This window comes from Elephantulus edwardii, unplaced genomic scaffold, assembly GCF_000299155.1.
Source record: "Elephantulus edwardii isolate Elephantulus edwardi_28Jun2011 unplaced genomic scaffold, EleEdw1.0 scaffold00103, whole genome shotgun sequence".
Classification (NCBI taxonomy): Eukaryota; Metazoa; Chordata; class Mammalia; order Macroscelidea; family Macroscelididae; genus Elephantulus; species Elephantulus edwardii.
In genome coordinates, this window is record NW_006399853.1 from 7,787,924 (window position 1) to 7,808,404 (window position 20,481).

Consider the following 20,481-nt stretch of genomic DNA (forward strand, 5'->3'; position numbering starts at 1 on the left):
CAGCAAGCAGGGTTGTGTCATCTGCATAATGGAGATTGTTGATAGATCTTCCATAAAATTAAAAAAAACACACCCAAAAAACTTCTCACAAAAAAAGGAAGGAAGGAAGGAAGGAAGGAAGGAAGGAAGGAAGGAAGGAAGGAAGGAAGGAAGGAAGGAAAGTTTGAATAACTTTCTGTATAAGAAAAAGATATAATAGCCTGCTTCTGTAAAAATGACAGCCCTCAAACCATGCGGGATAATTCTAGCCTGTTCTGTAGAGTCACTCTTGAGTCAGAGTTGACTGGACAGTAACAATTTTGCCATTTGGACTAGATACCAAATTGACCTGAGGTTTGCCCCAGTGACATAGTAAGTTATATGCTAGACTGCTAGCCCAAAGGTGGACAGTTCAAATCACCACTCACCAACAAAAGAAACAAGGGGCAGTGTGCTCCTTTCTGAGGTGGATGGAGGTCGCCATCAGCTGGACAGCCTGGCTTGGGCTTTGGTTTGGGGGCTCACACTGCTTGCATGTATTTTGGCTCCACCCTTTACCTGTTATGTGATGTCAGCTGGTGGCTGGGCGGTCTCATTTAATTTCTATTTCCTTGTCTGTGAAGCCAGGAGAAGATTTTAAGAGATCCTTGAAAAGAAAAGAACTACCTTTTGTGTTGTTCTATGGATCAAATGAGTTAAAAGGCTTTCTTAGAAAAGTGTGGTTATTTCTGTTTACGTGTTGGTTAAATAAGTTTAAATAAGTGACTTCTGTTCCTAGGTTTAATCTTTCATTCCTCCTCCTTCCTTCTATTTCAAATGAGGCTAGATGGTTTCTGCTGCGGAAAGATGCTGGCTTCTAGGCATCCTGGGTTTAGGCCTTCTGTCTAGAATACAGGACTTATATATGACCAAGAGGTTGAGGCACCCTTCGAAGATTCAGAGCCCCAACATCTAAAAGTGGCTACTTTTATGCCCTGGATTTCCTTTCTCCTCAGCTGCTCCTCTAATCCTTAACCCCTGACAAGCACCTTTCCCCCTTGCCCACCCTCCTCCTCTGCATCTGATGTGGATTTTATCTCCCAAATACTTACCTGGAGAAAGTGTTTCAGTTCCGCCCGGGGCTGGGCAGGCATTATAAGACCCTTGATGTGGATGAGACTGTGCCTGCGGGTAGAGGGGTAGAGTGGGCTCTGAGGAGGCAGCCCCCACCTGGTACTTGATACACAGATGAGAAAGGAAGGATTAAATTGTAGCCATTCAACTCTATCCTGAGGAAAGCTTTTGTTTCTTCTTTAATGTTAATTGTATTAATTTTGACATGTTTCTTAAGGTTGAATCATTATTATAAAAAATATTCCTCAGTGACACTTCTGACCTTGTTGATGTTAGTAGTTTCTCTTTTTGGCCCTTTTGATTATCCACTCCAGCTCTTTGCACATTTCTTTTAAATACTTTGTCTTTCTGAGCTGCCCTTTGAAATCTTGTGTTCTGCTCCTTAACTTCCAACTTTCTTCACTTTGATTTCTCAGAGCTCTAGTGAAACATTTATTAGAGTTTCCTCTGACTTCTGTCTTGGTCTTTTCTTCCTCCTCTTTTGCATTCTTCCTGGATGATATTCCTGATACCCTCCCACTGCTCATCTGGTCTTCGTTCATTAGTTTTCAAGGCCTAAAATCTGTTCCTGATTCGGTTTTTAAATTCAGGTGGGAGAGACTCAAGGTCAAATTTTGCTTCCTGTCGATTTGATTTAACCTGCTTTAGTAAATAATCGATTGTGCAAATTTCTGTAATTCTATCTCCAGCCTCATTTCTGTCACCAAGTTTGTGTTTTCTGACTAGTGACCTTCTGCCCTGTTCTTCACTTTTACATTCCAGTCACCCATTATTATTATTAATGCATCTTGGTTGCATGTTCAATCAATTTCTGACTGAAAAGTTGGTAGAAGTCTTCTATTTCCTCCTCTTTGGCCCTGGTTGATGGTGCACATATTTGAATGATAGTGGTATTCACCAGACTTCTTGGTGTACACATGGATATTATCCTGTCACTCACGATATTGTATTTAAAGATGGATCTAGAAATGATCTTTTTAGCTGTGAAAGCAACCCCATTTTTCCTCACCTTTTCATCTCTGGTGTAGTAGATCATATGATTGTCTATTCAAAATATCCTATGCCATTGTATCTCATTTCACCAGTAAACGATGATTTATTCATTGCAAATATTTTTGTACTTTTAAAAAAGCATTATTTTATATTGGTTTGTACACAAAGTTTGCATACAATGTGTTTTACACTATCCTCCACTCACATTGTGTTTCATACAGTCATTCTCATTTATTATGTTTTATAAAACTAATCACTATTAAACTATACCCATCATTACATTCATATGATGTAATACTATGCAGTACTTAGCGATTTTGAAAATTACTGCATAATTTGGGAGACCCTAGAGGGCAATATGCTGAGTGAATGAACTCAGTCTCATAAGGATAAATACTGCATAAGACCAGTATTGTAAAAACAGAAAGGGAACTAGTAAAACATGTATGGGGATCTAAGGAGGGAAGGGGTGAGTGCAGAGGGCTGAGGATGGGCAGGGGGGATATCATAGGGTCATTTACATTGTATTTAATGTAATTAATTACTACAGATCTATGCCTATTATCCCCATTCTCTTCAAGGCCCCATGGAATCTTTCCTATTCCTTCACCCACTTGCCCCAGGTATCCATTAACCTCTTCTAAGCCAAGTGATTGCCCCACTTCCCTTTCTTCTGCCCTCTTCTCCCCAACCCCTTCATCTTTTGATATCTTTCTCAATTACCCTCCTATTTTTACAATAGTGATCTTATGTAGTATTTGTCCTTATATGACCAAGTTACTTCATTCAGCATAATATTCTCCAGTCTCTCCCAAGTTCTATAGTATTTTGTGAAATCATTATTTCTTAGTTCTGTGTAGTATTCTATTGCGTGAATGTACCATAGTTTCTCAGTCCATTCATTTGTTGATGGGCATTTGGGCTGTTTCCATTTTCTTGCTGTTGTGAATAATGCTGCTATGAATGTAGGTGTGCCCATGTCTGTCTGTGTCTCATAATGGCTTTGACTACATCATCGGTCATTTCATGGGCTCTGCTTCATGCTGTCCTCATTCTAGGACTCAAAGTAATAGAATGTAGTCCCTTTATAAAAGTAGTGCAATGGACCAAAATGAATGCTTTATTCAGCTTCAAAGTCAAGTCTCTCTTCTGCTCATGTCTCTAACAATAAGTGGAAGACCAGACAAAGCAATAAAGACTTGCCCCTTCTGACAACATTGCCAAAGCATGTGAGATGAAGGCTCACTATCCTTGACTCTACAGAGCACTTGAATTGCTCTTCTCAAAAGACAAATTTGTTTTTTTCTATTATCCATGGATGTTAAATATTCTTCACTAACATCGCAACTCAAGGGCATCGATTCTTCTTTGCACTTATTTCCAAATTGTCCAACTTTCACATGCATAATAATTGAAACACAGGCCTTAAGGCAAGTGCCTCTTTGTCTTAAACTGACATCCTTAATCTTCTAAACTTGAATACCATCCTTTTCAGCAGATTTCTCCAGTGCAATGCACTATTTGATTTCTTGACTGCTACTTTCATGGGTATTGATTATGAACCCAAGGAAAAGGAAATCATTGACAATCTCAGTCTTCATGAATTTATTATGATGCTGCATTCTGGTCCATTTGTGACAATTTTTGCTTTTTTAATGATGTGATATAATCCATACTAACTGTTACAGACTTTGAGCTTCTTCAGTGAGTGTTCAAGTCCTCTTCAATTCTAGAAAGCATGGCTGTGTCATCTACATATCCAAGGTGCTGATGAGACTTCCTTTAATCGTGAGCCCACATTTTGGAATATTTGCTCCACGTAAAGATTTCATATGAGTATATGAATATACTATCCTGATACATAGCTTCCCTTCTTTTAAGGAAATGTAGTAACTCCTTATTCTGTTTAAATGACTACTTCTTGGTCTATGTCTGTACATAGGCAGACAGTCTTCCTTGTAGGTAAAATTAAATGTTCTGGATTTCCAATTCTTCTCAACTTTATCTATGATTTGCTATGACCAGCATAGTTGAATGCCTTTGGGATTAATAAAAGACAAGTAAATATTTTTCCCCCCTGGTACTCTGTGCTTTCCACCAAGGTCTGATATCAGTAAAAATCTCATTCTATGGCTTTTTCTGAATCCAGCTTGAATTTCTGGCAGTTCTGAGGGATATACTGCTCTAGTAATTTTTAAACAATCTTCAGAAATATTTTATGTGAATATCTTATGAATGATAATGTTCCATAATTTCTGAATTCTGTTGGATCAGCTTCTTTTGGAATTGGCACAAATACGGATCTCCTCCAGTCAGTTGGCAATGTAGCCAGCGATCTTCCAAATCTCTTGTCATAGATGAAGACCCCCAGGACAGCATATGCTGAAATACCTCAATTGATATTTAAACGATTCCCATAGTCTTGTTTTTGACTATGTCCTCTTTCTGTATCACCTGGATTTCTTCCATTGGTTCTTAATCATATGCTGCTTCCTGAAATGGGTCAGGGTCCTTTTGGGACAATGTTCTATGTAGTCCTTCCCTCACTGTTTGGTGCTTTGTGGGATCATTCAATATTTCTCCTATAGAATCCTCCAATATTAAAATTTGAGGTTTGACATTTTCTTCACTCCTTCCTGCTTGAGGAATGCTGAGTTTTCCCTTTTGACTTTCTAACTCCAGGTCTTTTCAAATTCCATCACAATAGGCTTTCTGTTCAACTCTCTTGTTTTATCATTTCTTCCCTTCACTTTAGCTCCTTTTTGTTGCAGAGGAAGTTTCAGAGTCTCTTCTAATGTCCTTTTTAATTTCTTTTTTCTTTCCTTTTATATATATAAATTTTATTATTTCTTGTGTGTACCATCAAATCGGATCTGACAGGTACAGGAGGAGATTTTCCCTCTTTCTGCAGCAGAACATCTGGTGGATTCAAACCGCGTACCTCTGGAATTGCAGTGCAGCTCCCTGCCACTAGGCCACCAAAGCTCCCTTATATAAAAAATTTTTATTTTATACTGGTTTTCTTAGAAAGTTCATATGTATTGTTTTTGACACAGGATCTTTCCCATTTCCTTAACCCACCCTTCCCTCCACCTATCAAATTGCATGACCCTATGATTAATCCCCTGCCCATCCTCACCCCTCTGCTCCCCCATTACCCCTCTTAGATTCTCATACTCTTTTTACTACTTATCTAATTTTTTAATTCTTTTTTTGTGTTTACTGTCAAATTGGATCTCACTGATACAGGATGAGAATGCCTCTTCTTCTCCAGCAGAGCATATGGTGGATTCGAACCACGTATCTCTGGGATTGCAGTGCAGCTTCTTGCCACTAGGCCACCAGAGCTCCCTACTACTTATCTATTTCTACAATAATGACTTTTTGCTTTCTCCTTATATAATGTCTTTGATGTCATCCCATAACTCATGTGGTCTTTGGCTGTTAGTATTTAATGTACACTATTCTTGAGATTTCTTCTGCATTCAGGTAGAATATATTCGAGGTCATAGCTGCATCTCTCTTAGATCTGTTTACATTTTTTTCTATTTCAATTTGAACTTGCACATGAACCATGGATAGTGTGTTTCACGGTTGGTCCTGGTCTAGTTCTGACTGATGAACATGAACTTCTCTTTTTTCTCTCCCCACAGATGTAGTTGTTTTAATTCCTGTGTATTCTGCTAGGTGACAACTATGTGTAAAAGAACCTTTAGGGTTGGCTATAAAAGGTATTTGTAGTGACTTAGCCCTTGGTCTTACATAATCTCATCATGTAATCTCCGACCTCATTTCTATCACCAAGGCTTTATTTTTCAACTATCAGTCATTCTCTTTGTTTCCAATTTTGCATTCTGGTCACCAGTTATTATTAACTTATCTTGAAGTGATTTGTAACAAATTTTATACTGGAGAAGTTGGTAAAAATCTTAATTTCCTTCATTGTTAGCTTTAGTGATTGGTGAGTAAATTTTAATAATAATATTAATTACAGGTCTCCCTAGTATGTATACAGATGCTATCCTGTCACTGACTGCATTGCATTTCAGGATTGATCTTGAAATATTTTTAGATGATTTATGGACTGGCACTCCTCTTCTATTTGTCATAGTAGCAAAGTACACTGTATGATTATCTGATTTAATTACTCTAAGAGAGTGAATTGGGAACTACAAACTTATCTTGGAATTCATGAAGTATCGCTAAATGCTCTGGCATTTTTCAGGAAAGTAGGTTAATAATATTTAATTCAAGAAGGTATTATGAGGATTATATTATAGAGTAGCATGAGTAGAAGACCCATCCTTCCTCAATAAATGTCAATAATATTAATGACAAGATTCAGCTGAGTCAGAGGCCACCGTAGTGCCATGCAGTACACGTTTGGCGTGTCCGTATGTGTGATATTTCTCAACATGAGGTGCAAATTTATTTAAAAAAATTTTTTATTATACTAATTTATAAAATTTAAATACATTGTTTTACAGAACAGATTCCTCCAATTTCCCTCACCCCCATCAAATTATACGACTCCATGATTAATCCTCCCTTTCCATGCTCATTCTCATCCCTCTGCTTCCACCGCCCCACCCCCCAATACTTACACTCATTCTACAATAATGATTTTATACAATATTTGTCCTTGTGGGACTGAGTTAGTTCACTTAGCATAAGAGATGCAACTTTTGTTCTTCTGCCACTCACATCTGAACGCCTCTTCTGCAGTCTGATGTGAGAACTTCCAAATTTGCCTACGTCACTTTGGGAGTAAGGTTGGAGGGAGTGCTTGGGGGAGGCCAGAGGGACCAAGCTCTTTAAGAAATTTTCAGACATCCTCCTTCCTCCGATCTATTTTGCAAACAGTAAATATGCTGATTTTACTTTTTTTCCCCCTTGACTCTTCAAAACTGCTTTTACAGCTTCTACACATTAGGGACTGTTCTCTGTTAAGGTTTAAATTAATAGAAAAGGCATATCCAAATAATTGTACAAAAATCTTTGAAATTGAGTATCTACCTATTGGGTTACCATTTTAATCATTCAACAAAACTTGATAAACCATAACAATCCCCTGGAGAGGGGAGAATTATTGGAGATGAGAGAGCTGGACCGGCCGTATTGGCTCTTACCATGTTAAAAGACCAAAGCAGAGAAACAAAGGTATTTTGAATAGAATCAGATCATTTTGAAATTTCAGCCACAGTTGTGTTTGATGTGCAGAACATGCTCAGTAACTCAATGTGTCATTAACTGTAAGATAATAGTCTTGTTCACTATAATATTAATAGGCTTAGTATAATCCTATTAAATTCATATTCTTCTGTGTTATTTTGGCTGAAAATGGACAAGTGTTAAAGGCATTCAACTGCTTTCAATTAGTATTGACTTTCGAATTCTTTTGGCTTAAAAGTCCAAGAAAGTCAAAGAGCTTTCTTTCAGGATTCTAATGAAAGTTACCTGTATTCTCTGCACATTTTAATATCTCCGTCCAGGTATGTTTTACGCTATCAGTTGGCTTATAAATACACAAAAATATTTTTTTAAAAGCAGTAGTTTGAATTATATACTGAGACTATTCGTACATGGTAGTTTACTTTTTTTTTTTTGTACTTTTTCATTCACATTTTGGGTCTTGGAGTAGTTAATGAATGGTAATGAGGTTGGAAGTTAATTTATGGCAAGAGTGTCAGGGTAATGCATGCATTCCATGTGCTGTTAAAGCAATGAATTACACCTATGGAGCTTCACCTACTCTCTTGTTCTAAAGCATTTCCTGGGTGGGGAAAATGGTGAACACATTGGACTGCTTAAGGCTGGAGGCTCAAGTCTGCCCACAAGTGCGTGGGGAAAAGAGCCTGGAGATCTGTTTCCATAAAAAGCCCCCAACTGTTGAAAGCCTTAGTGGCATATACATAATGTCCTGTGCTGCTGGCTAGAAGGTAGGGGACTCAAATCTATTAGCTGCTCTGAGGGAGAAAGAGGGGTAATGTCGTCCTGCTATGATTTAGAGCTCAGAAAGGCGGTGACTGGGCACAATGAGTTATACTTGACTCAGTGGCATTGGATTTTAGGATTGAAAACCCTCTGTAGCACCGTTCTACCCAGACGCAGCGAAATAGTTGGCATCAACTCAACAATAACAGCTGGTTACTGGAATTCCTGTGGAAACCCAGTGCAAAATTTAAAACTGTGTCTCTACCACAAAGGCAGATAGAGGTTTAAGAATCTCAACTGAAATCTATATTTGATTCAGCTGAAATATTTGCTCGCCAGAAAGAATAAAACTTGTTTTCAATTCATTCGCTTATTCGCTAGTGCTAGGGAGTCTTTTATCTCAGTGGAGAGGCCATGTCCTGCTTTGTCTGGGGTGTGGGCTTTAAACTGTTGTGTCTGTCGAATTATTGATACTGCCTCCCTTCATTCTTAGAGATGTTCTAGTTTGGATGATGAATACAGGGCCTGAAAGCCACAGTTTCACTGGCTGGGTGTTGGCCAAAATGACTTCTTACTAATTCTGGGAGCGAATCCCTTCCCTGACCTTTCATGCCTTTTGTGTTCTGTAGGCCCCAGAGCTATTTTTGCTTCAGTGGATCCCAATAGAAACTTTCAGCTGAAGATTATATTTGTAAGAGAACTTCCCTAAGAGTAAAATAAAACATTCTTAAATATATAATCAATACAATTTTTTACTGTGTTTCAGGAGCAGCAATCTTGTCTCCTCTATTCATCACTAAACACACGCTCTTCAGAAGAGCTGAGAATGAGTCAAGACCCAGAGAGTGCTTGTTGATTGAATAAATGATTTGAAATGGTAACTTTTTCCCCCATTAAGAATGGCAAGATAACGATCTTGTGCACTTTAAAATTTAAAAAGAAAATGGCATTTTCTTCTTAAAGATACTCAGGAAAGCATCCTTTAGAATCACCATTACGTAGTGTTTCTTCAAGCTGTTTGGGTGTGGAAATCCATTGATGCTTGGTTAAAAAGTCTGACAGCTCAACTCTGACCCTGAGAGTCTGATTTAGTGTCAGGTGGACCCAGGCATCTGCTACTGCAACACGTTTCACATCCAGGACTCTTCCAGCTTCCAGGACGCAGCTCCTCGACTTGCTCCTAGGCTACCCATCTTTCTGTTGTGGTTATTTTCCACTGCTGGGTTGGAACCTACCTGTAGCTGACCTTCCAGTGGGATTTCAAAGGCAGTAAATCACATGGGAGGAGATTGCCCATCTTTCTTCCGCGGTGCAGCTAGCGGATTCAAACCGTGTAGCTTTGTGTTAGCTAGCAGCACAATTCCTTACCACCAAGCCACCATCTATCCATCTTTCTGCACCATCACTAATACTCTAGCCGTGCAGTTGTTTATTGTTAGATGCAGTCGACTTAGAACTGAATCACAGCTGATCCCCCAGTAGGTTTTTGTTTTTCCTTGTTGTGTACCTTTGAGTTGGGTCCGATTGGCACAGGAGGAGATGGCCCCTCCTCCAGAGGAGCATCTGTTGGATTTGAACTGTGCACCTTTTGGATTACAGCTCAGATTCTTGCCACTAAGCCACCAGACCTCCCTTCCAGTAGGTTTTTAAGAGGCTGTTACTCTCACAAGAGGATCACATTCTCCCACCGCCACCTCTGACACGGAGCAGCTGGTGAACTTGAACAGCGTGATCTTTGGTTAAGCAGTGTAACTCCTTACCTCTAGGCCACAAGAGCTCTCCAGAGAAGGTAATAGCCTGAAAAAAACCCCAAAGTTCCAGTACAAAACTGGTTATATCACTTCTCTTTAGACACAAATTTCCTCAACATCAAGATGACAGGGCTTTTAACATGGATAGTTTTCATTGCTCAAACCTGATATACTCTGGTCAGACAAACAACACTTGAACTGGAGTGTTTTCTAAAACATAAGGTGACTACTTTGTGTTTATTTTTCTTTCCAAGGAATTGGTTATGGATTAATTATGATTTAAAAGATATGTCTAAGTGTTTTTGGATTCTTTAAGTACACTTCTTTACAAATAACTTTTGCTGTTATTTTTTTCCCCTGCCAATTTTATGTTAAGATTCTCTGAATACATGCATTGGGAGTCAGTTGATAGTTTTTCATTTCAGAATTTAACATCTAAGTCTTACCTGTTATCTTTTTGTTCCTATAAAGGATATTTCTACAGGTGAGGAAAAAATGGGCTTTGCTTTGGAGCATAATTTGCAGATGTTTCAGACTTCCACCTGTTTAGTAACCTTACTATTAAATTCCAAGCACAATTAGAAGTTGGAGCTGACCCTCCAGTGGGTTTTCAGAGGCTATAAGTAGCACAGGAGGAGATTGTCCACCCATTGTCCATGATTTCTTAGGTTGCTGTGCTGATGAGAGCCTGCAAGAGGGGAGAAGAAAAGGACCCCGACAAAATGGATGAGTATTTACAATTTGGGGCATCACTTCAGCTCTCTGTATCAGACTGTGGCTTGAGGAAGTGCAGCCTAAGAGATTGACTTCTTGAAATTTTTTGTTTGTTTGTTTAAGCAGGGAGAAAGGAATAGATTTGAAAAGATGTAGAGTCTGACAAACTACCTATTTAGTTGTGTCTTGAGTATCTAAAACTTACTGCCACTAAGACAGAGAATGTGGTCATGTCAAGCTCGAAAAAAAGGCCAGTGCAACCTGTCTTAAGTCTCACGTTTATCTTCTCTATTTTGGAAGGATGGGCTGATTGAGGAGATGCTCACAAGGTAGAGAAACCAGAATTGTATGATTACAGTCTCTACCAGGCCGACTGGAGAAGTACAGACTGTAGTCACAGAAGAGGGATTGATTTTTTTATAGTATCTTTTGTAATAGCTTCACACCCTACTTGTTGCTTTAAGGTGGATCCTATGTAAAGAATAATTATTTCTTATTTAGTTTAATCCACACTGGCACCAATGCCTCATAGTAGGTTTAATAATAATCAACTCAATTATTTCTCAAGTTTGCAGATATAAAGGGCAATGGACATAATGAAAAATGTTTCTGCAGTTAAACTTGTGATATTAGCTGCTCAAGGATGGACAGAAAATATGGGAAATACGTAGTGAATATAGAACCTTCTGGAAACCAGTCAGTGAGTATTGTTGGGATCAATGTAATATTTTACTGATAGATTCTTCTAGTGTTTAGATCTTAAAGTTCTAATATTTTTTATTACTGTCTAACTCTTCCCCAAAGGAATTTTTTATATGGTTTTTATACCCCCATTTGTTTCCATTTTCTGAGTATTAGTAGAAAGAAAATTTATTTCTGTAAAAAATAAAATTACATGGAAGTAAGAATTTTAACAATTTTATTATTCTTTATTATAATTAGGAAACTTTTAAATTCATATCAATACTATATAATTGAAACATTAACTTTAAATTTTCATCAACTTCACACTAGCAATGTGGGGGAGTAGCATAATTTAATGTCTTCAAAGAATATGCTGTAGATTATAATTCAAATATAAACCATCAATGCTGGTTTTAGTTGCATTAACACATATATTTTTTAAAATGTGATATAGAGATTTTACCTAGATTATTTAGGGCTAATTTCTATATCTTTGTAAATTGAAAGTTAATCTTATAAGTAAATGCTTAGCCTAGGAAGCAAATTATGCTTCAAATTATGCTAGCAAATGATTTTGTTTGACTTCCTCGTAATTATACTTATGCATTGTTTTGCCTGAGAAATATTATTCTGAGATGAAATATTATAGTCCATTTGGATCCAATATTCTATTGCTTAAGTTTTTTGAAGAAACTATTGATATTTAAGTTTTATGATTTAATTATAAACCTATATAAGTTGTCTGATTGAATTTTATGTAGTTTCTGTTTTTACTAGAGCTTTTGACATTAGAAATAGATACAGAAATGTGCTGGTCAAATCTTTGTTACTCTGAATGGAGAGTTATATTCTTTGAGGTAGTTCTTTCATAGACTGCTTAGTTCTGTTCAATTAAGCTCTGGTTAATAATGCTCAAACCACAGAATTAATTCTTAAATGAAGCATTTAGTGGGACAGATGGACACTGGCCATAGACTTAGACAGATGTTATAATGTGAATAACATAGTTTTATTCTGAAAATATACTTTATATTTAAAAAATAGTTTTATATTTGCAGTCTTTATCTAGTACAGAAGGTGTGCGTAAACACACATACATAATTGTCCATATCTATTTCAGTTAAACGTATTTCATTCCATGTCTCCAACTCTAATCCATTGTCACATTGTTATTCTAGCTTTATTTCCTTGCTTATTGGTAAACTCCCACCCCAACAGTGAGGAACTTGGCTTACACCTATAATTTACCATCCATTTACTTAATTGTTGTACGGATTCTAGTTAATAAAGCATTGCCTACTCTAATGATATAAAGTAATTCTGGTATGTTATCCTTTAGAAACATAATTGTTTTGCATGCATATTTAAATATATTATTTAAAATTCTTTTTTCCCCCAATATAGTGGGAGGTGGAGGATAAATATTGTTTTCTGTATAGAAATTCTCCTCCTGCAGGTCATTGTGAAGATCAGCTTTTCTTTACTGAGTAGTAGGAAGGAGCTTGGTTATATATTGGGAAACTATCCTGGTGGATCTGTTTCTGGATTCTAAGTTGTTCTATTGATCGTTCTCCATCATGTTCATCATTACATGATCTTGATTAGTCTTATAGTAAATCTTGAAATTTGTTGGTGTAAATCACTTAACATTGCACTTCTTCTGTCTTGATTTGCCCTTCAAGGTAATTTGTATTTACATACAAATTTTAGAAACGTTTTAGTTTCTATAAAACTACCTTTGGAAGTTTGCTTGGGAATGCATTGAATCTGCAAATCATTTTGGGGGAGTTAGCATTTTAACAAAAAATCTTTCATCTCACAACCTTGAGTTTTCAATGTAGAAATCATATACATTTTCTTTATGTCTACTTCTGGAACTTTAAAAAAAAGTTTCATTAGGACTTGTTTAATTAATGTTTGCCTCATCTTGATTACAGATTTTTTTTATTAATGATTTTAAAATGCATACTTCTAGAACTTTTATGCTTCATTAAATGACATATGAAGTTAATTTCCAAATGTTTAAGCTCTTACCTTACTGAATTGACTTATTCATGTTAATACTGTGTTTATAAATTCTTTTGGATTTTGTATGTATATCATGTATGTATATAATCACGGTAACATTCCTTTTCCAAATTATAATTTTTTTTTACTTTGTTTTTTTTAACTTAGTGTACTGCATAGCACACTAGAGTAATGGTGAATGAATGTAATTAAAAGGAATATCTGATCTTGTTCTCAAATGTATTAAATATTTTACAATTATAATGCTAACTTTATGGGTTTTGAGGTTATATTAGATTACAGATTATTCCTTTCTATTTCTAATTCGTTCAGAAATTTTATCACAAATAGTTGCTGACTTTTTCAACAGCACTTATGCCTCTTTGAATATCTCAGTGAGGGGGTTGTTTTCATCACTCTTAATGCGGTGAATTATAAATCATTGTCTTAAATGTTATACTACTGGCATAGACTTCAGTTAGTCATAAATTATTAAATATGTGTGTGTATATATTGGAATTTAATTTTCTTTATATTATTTTTTAAAAATTGGTTTGCTGCAAAGTTTATATACATTGTGCTTCATACTATTTTTCATTCACATGATGTTTCATACAGTCATTCTCATACATTATGTTTTTTTAGAATCAATCATCATTGGACCGTGCCCATCATTACCCTGTCTTTTCATTTGGAACCTTCCCATTTGCTTTCCCTCCACCCAAACTATGTCACTCAGTGATTTCACCTCTACCTATCCTCACCCCTTTACTCTCCCCTCCCTACCCTGTACATGTTTTACTAGTCATCCTTCTATTTTTACAATAATGATCTTATGCAGTATTTGTCCTTATGAAACTGAGTCAGTTCACTCAGCATAATGCTCTCCAGCTTCTTCCAAGTGACATAGTATTTTTCCAAATCATTGTTCCTGAGTGCTGCATAGTATTCCGTTGTGTGAATGCACCACAATTTCTCAATCCACTTGGTTGTGGTTGGACATTTGGGCTGTTTCCATGTTTTTGCGATGATGAATAGTACCGCTATGCACATTGGTGTACAAATCTCTGTTTGTGTCTCAGTTCTAATTTCCTTTATGATTACATTATTTTGAAATTTTGTACTTAAGTTTTGAGAAAAATTAACTATTATAAGTTTCAAGACCACTCTCCAGCCTTCCATACCAGGCAGCTTAAAAATCTGGCAAATGTCCCAATGAGTGACACTTCTTTTATTTAGGACAAGTGCCTTCCCTCTAGTAGGACTTTTTTCTCTTAATCCTGATATTAGTGCCAAGCACTTTATTCTGCCTTCCCTTGCCAGATGTCCAGCCACCTGGACTTTTCCAGAACATTATGAAAATTCCATAGAAAGAACTAACCTTATAAGTTAACCTTTTAAGCTATCACACCAACCTCTCATGTCCCCTAGAATTTTACTGGCTTCTCTTTCTTTTCTGTTCAATCTCCATTCGTATTTGGACTGGGAACACTCACCGGGAAGGAAATGACCTGTGGTTGTGAACTTACTTTGGAAGGACTCTTCCATCTTTGCACTTTTTAGTATCTAATCTTCATTTCTGTACAGCTTTCCTAGGCTCAGTTTATTTGTAGTTTTATTTATGTTTTTGTTTATTTATTTTTGCAATGAGAGAAGTATGCTGTTGCAATTTCTTACATCTAAAAGTGCATGTCTTCTCTTCACTTTCTTTTACCATTTTAAGTCCTGTATTTCTCCTTTAGATTATAATCTCAAAGCATTTCTCTTCTAAGCCTTAAGATCTCCTGGGCTTTCACTTTGGGACTTTTAAAATGTTAGCTTCCAATACTAGCTGCACCTTAATTACAATTAATAAATTTCTTAAATATGATTAAACAATATTTAGATCTGAACTTTGAAATGAAACTAACAATGACCCAAGTAAATACCCTCATTTTGAGAAGAAAAGTAAAGAAAACCATTTATTTATTCATCCAGTTAGGTATTGGATGATTTTATTTAATCAACCAGCTTTATGATGTATTACCGTCTGGCTTCTATTTGTTAGAAGAGTTATTACTTTAGACACCAAAGACAACAGCTTTCTGATTTCCCCCTATTCTTTTCTGTTTGCAGTCATCCTTGAATCCAAGAAATGGTGAAACTCACAGTTCAGAGTGTCAGTTTTCAAGGCCAATTGATGTAACTGGGAATGCTGATAACGATTTAACAGATGTTTGCACGGGCTCAGAAACCCAAGGACATTCAGAGTTTCCAAACAGAGAATTCCGACGCTGCCGGGTAATGTTTGGCTCAACGCTGTTTCTGTTTCTGTAGGTGATGCTGGAAACCACATGGAAATACTCATCAGCCAATTATTTATTGGAAAAACAGCTAATAATTTAATTTTTCTTCTTTTTCTGATAATGTACAATCTTGTTTGAAGACAGAAAATCATAGAGAAAAGATGGCAGAAAGGTGGAATAATTTTGAACTTGCACATTTAGGGAAAAGCAATTTTGATAAAGTGACAAAACTAGAAACAGAGTTTTGGAAATAGGTGAGAGAATCAAAGAAAACAAAGCACCATTTTTGGCCCTCCTTGGCAGTCAGTTAAGGATGCCAAGAGAGTATGTACATTGAGAGTGAATGAGATAGTTTGTAAATCAGGGTGAAGAGGAAGACCAAGTCACGTGTTAATTCCTTTTAGGCAGAGCCCTACTTTGTGAATGGTTTTCCTTCTACTCCTGTCCTTTGTCTCTGAACTTCCAAATGGGCGTTATGAGCTCTCCTACCTCTGATCTTGTCTGGTTTCAATTTTTAGTTAGAAAGCTCTTTGCATCCTATGTTTCCTACTTTGGTTTTGTGCTCGAAAGAAATTGCATAGCTTTACTTCTTGCTAGTGTATTTTCTTCACCTCAAGATCTGCTAACATGTTTCCTTCTCCATAAAGTTTGTTCTCACTTGCTGCTATGTGCTGTCAATTCACCTGCAACTCATAGCAACCTCATGTACCTTACAGCTCTGATGCCTGCTCTATCTTGAGCCAATTTCATTGTCTCCAACAAACTTATCACCATTACCCCAGTTACTGTGAAAATCCATCTCAAGCAGAGTTTTCCTCTCTTGAGATGTCCCTTTATCTTTCCAAGTGTGATGTCCCTTTCTAAGGACTGATCCCTCCTGGCAACAAGCCTAAAGTATGTGAGACAGAGCTTAAAAATCCTTGCCACTTAGGGTTAGATTTAGTGTTAGGGGGTCAGCTTGCTCAGGGTCTTTGATATTTTGGTTCAGTCCTTCTGATTCAAAAATGCATTTCTCCTCTGATAAATCTCACTGTAGAGGATAAGTTTGGAGAAGCTTATTTAACTCATTAACAAGATAAGAAGAAGACATAAAAAGGCGCTCTGATGACAGTTTTGACTTTACAAGGTAGCAAAGGTAATGTTACAGAAGAATGGGTAATTTTGATAGATTGAAATTATACTGAGAAATGTATTATATTAAAAATGAAAAAAGTACTCATAAAGCTGAAATGAAAATAAATTTATTCAACACTTGAAAAATGGTTGAAATATTGATAAAAAAGTTCACCTTATTTTATTCAGACACATAAGTCTCTGAGAAGGAAAAAAGGGAGGAAAATGAGGGAAGGAATTGGAGTTTTAGATGACCGACATACTGAATCACTGACAAGTAATTGCCATACCAAAAGGGAGGTCCTAGGACCAATTTTTCCTAAATTAAAATTCCATTTTCATTGAATAATATCTATGAATAACAACTATTGGCACCAATAGATATTATTCAAGGAGTCCATAAGTAAAGCCAATAGTAAAACACTTTACTTCTGAGAAATAGTTGACAATTCAAACTCACCCAGGGACACCTAGGAAGAAAAGCCTCCTGGCAATTTGCTTCTAAAAGATCATAGCTTTGAAAACCCAGTAGGTAGTTCTGTTCTGCATACAAAGGGTCATCATTAGTTGGAAACAACACAATGGAACTATTTTTGTCATTGTTTCTGTTTACAATTACTCAGAGGCTTTTAAGACACTTCTAAATCTTCTAATGCAGTAAGCTATACATAATATCCAACCCATCAAGAGCCCTTCTTTTCTTTTAAGCATTTGGATTTATACTTAAATAATTTATTAACTCTTTTTCAGATGTTGAGAAGTTTCATAAGTGATTGGTCTGTGTGGAAAGTATTCTTGGCTTCCCTCTTGGCCTGTGCGATAACAACAGCAATTGGAGTACTCATAGTGTCCCTGGTGTATAGTGGGAAAAATTCCAATCCCTCCATTATTATCCAGCTTCCTGGATATGGGGCAACTTCATCTACAAGTGGAACAACTGTGTCTACCTCTTCTGAATCTACTTTTATCTCAACTACAACAGAATCTACCATAACGTTTTCTTCAAATGAACCAACACCTACAACTACCACTACTTCTTCAGCTGGTACTACAACCACAGCAGCAGCCACTACTACTGTGACTGAGCCTACAACCACAACCACAGTCGCCACTAATGCAAATGAAACAACTCCAGCAGGTACAGCTACTACAAGTGAAACTACAATTGCAGCAGATACCACTACTCAACCTGAATCTATAGCCTCAACAACAGCCACAACCACAGTAAGTGAAACTACAATCACAACAGCTGCCATGAATATAACTGAGACTACAAACACATCACCTACCACTAATGCAGGTGAAACTTCAACCACAGCAGTCACAATGACAACTGAAAGTACAACCACAGCACCTGTCACTACTAAAACGGAATCTACAACCACTGCAGGAAACATTACTACAACTGAAGTCATTACTACAGCAGCCCCTAACACTAAAATTCAATCTACAACCACTACAGGAACCATCACTACAACTGAAGTCACTACTACAACAGTCCCCAACACTACAACTGAATCTACCACCTCAGCAGCCCCCACAATTACAACTGAATCTACAAGCACTGAAGCAATTACCACTACAATTGGATCTACAACCACAGCAAGTCCTGCTACGACTACAAGTGAATCTACAAGCACTGAAGCAGCTAGCTCCACTACAACTGAACCAACAATTACTGTAGTGAACACATCAACCACTGAATCTACTACTACAGCTGAATCCACAACTACAACTGAAACCACTACCATAGAAGCACTCCCCACTATAACTGAGCCTACCATCATAGCAACCACTACTACTGTGACAACAGAACCCACAACTACAGCAGTACTCACCTCTACTACAGCAGAACCCACAACAACTCTACCACTCACTAGTAGATCTGAATCCACAACTAGTGAAACCACCACCACATCATCCACTGATATGACTACTACTACAGCCCCCCAAACTACATCTGAACCCACTACTACAACAGTACTCACTAGTATTACAACTGAACCTACCACTCTAGCAACCATTACCACTGGAACAACTGAACCTACAATCACAGCAGAAACCACCATTATTACAAATGAACCTACAATAACTATAGCACTCACTACTACAGCTGAATTTACAACTAGTAAAAAAAGTATCCCATCAACAACTGAATCTACTACTACAGCAGCCTCCACGACTACAGCTGAAACCACTACCACAGAAGGGACCACTGCTACTACAACTGAGCCTACCAACACAGCAACTACAGCAGAATCTACTACTTCTATAACTGAACCCACAAGAACTGTAAGCACCACTACTACAGGTGAATCTACAACTAGTAAAACCACCACTATATCCACTATTGAACCTACTACTACAACAGCCTCCACAACTACAATTGAATCCGTGGCCACAACCGTACCCACCACTACTAGAAGTGAATCTACCACCACAGCAACCACCACTACTGTGAAAACTGAACCCATAACTATTACAGCTGATCTCACCACTACTACAACTGAACCCACAACAACAAAGACTCTACCACTTACAACTACATCTGAATCTTCAACTAGGGAAACAATGACCGCACTGACCACTGAATCTACTACTTCTGCAGCCTCTACAACTATAACTGTACCTACTACCACAATAGCACCTATCACTACTACAATTCAACCTATCACCACAGCAATCACTTCTGCTTTAACAATGGAATCCACAACCACCATAGCACCTACCACTATTACAACCAAACCCACAACAACTGCAACCACCACTACTACAGCTGAATCAACAGCTAGTGAAACCACCACACCAACCATTGAATCGACTACTACTTTAGCCCCTATAACTACATCTGAACCCACTACTACATCAGTACAGTCTACTGTTACAACTGAACCTACCATCACAGTGACCACTGAGACTGTAACAACAGAACCCATAACCACATCACAACCCACCACTCCTACAACTGAACTTACAGCTATACCATTCACTACCACAGCTGATTCTACAACTAGTGAAACAACTGTCATATCAACAACTGAATCTACTACTACTTCAATACCCACAACTACAAATAAACCCACTACCATAGAAGTGACCACTACTACTACTAAAAATGAACCTGCTACCACAGCAACCACCAGCATTGTAACTATTGAACCTACAACCACAACAGAATCTTCTTCTACTACAACTAAACCCACAACGACCATAACCACCACAACTATGGCTGAATCTACAACTGGTGAAACAGCAACTAGTACCTCAAACACTGAATCTACTACAATGGCAGCTTCTGTAACTACAGCTGAATCTACTACCACCTCACCACCTACTACTAGTAGAGCTGAATCTACCATCATATCAACCACCACCACTAAGACTACTGAATCCACAACTACAGCACAACAAACAACCTCTACAACTGAACCCACAACAACTGTAACCACCACTATGATAACTGGATCTACAACTAGTCAAACAACAACCACTAAACCTACCACTGAATCAATCAGTACAATGGCCTCGATAACTACAGCAGAACAAACTACCATAAGAGCATCCACCACTACTACAACTGAACCTACCACCAAAGCAACCACAATTACTATGATAACTGAATCTACAACTACAGCAGAACCTATCACAGGTACACCTGAACTCACAACAACTCTACCACTCACTACTACATCTGAATCTTCAACTAGTAAAACAATGACTACATTGAACACTGCATCTACTACTTCTGTAGCCTCCACAACTACTACTGAACCTACTACCACAACAGCACCTGCCACAACTACTATTCAGCCTACCACCACAGCACCTACCACTACTACAATTGAACCCACAACAACTGTAACCACCAGTACTACAACTGCATCAACAAATAGTGAACCCACTACATT

The 20,481-nt window shown here is 37.4% G+C and overlaps 1 protein-coding gene across 1 annotated transcript in view; it reads left to right on the top strand.

The window, feature by feature from the left end:
• Positions 1-20,481, top strand: part of LOC102861897 (mucin-2-like) — a 30,892-nt gene that overhangs the window by 3,667 nt on the left and 6,744 nt on the right. Inside the window, exons 3-4 of the mRNA XM_006891759.1 lie at positions 15,291-15,455; positions 17,324-20,222. Coding sequence (XP_006891821.1) covers positions 15,291-15,455; positions 17,324-20,222 — 3,064 coding nt within the window. The remainder of the gene's footprint in view (positions 1-15,290; positions 15,456-17,323; positions 20,223-20,481) is intronic.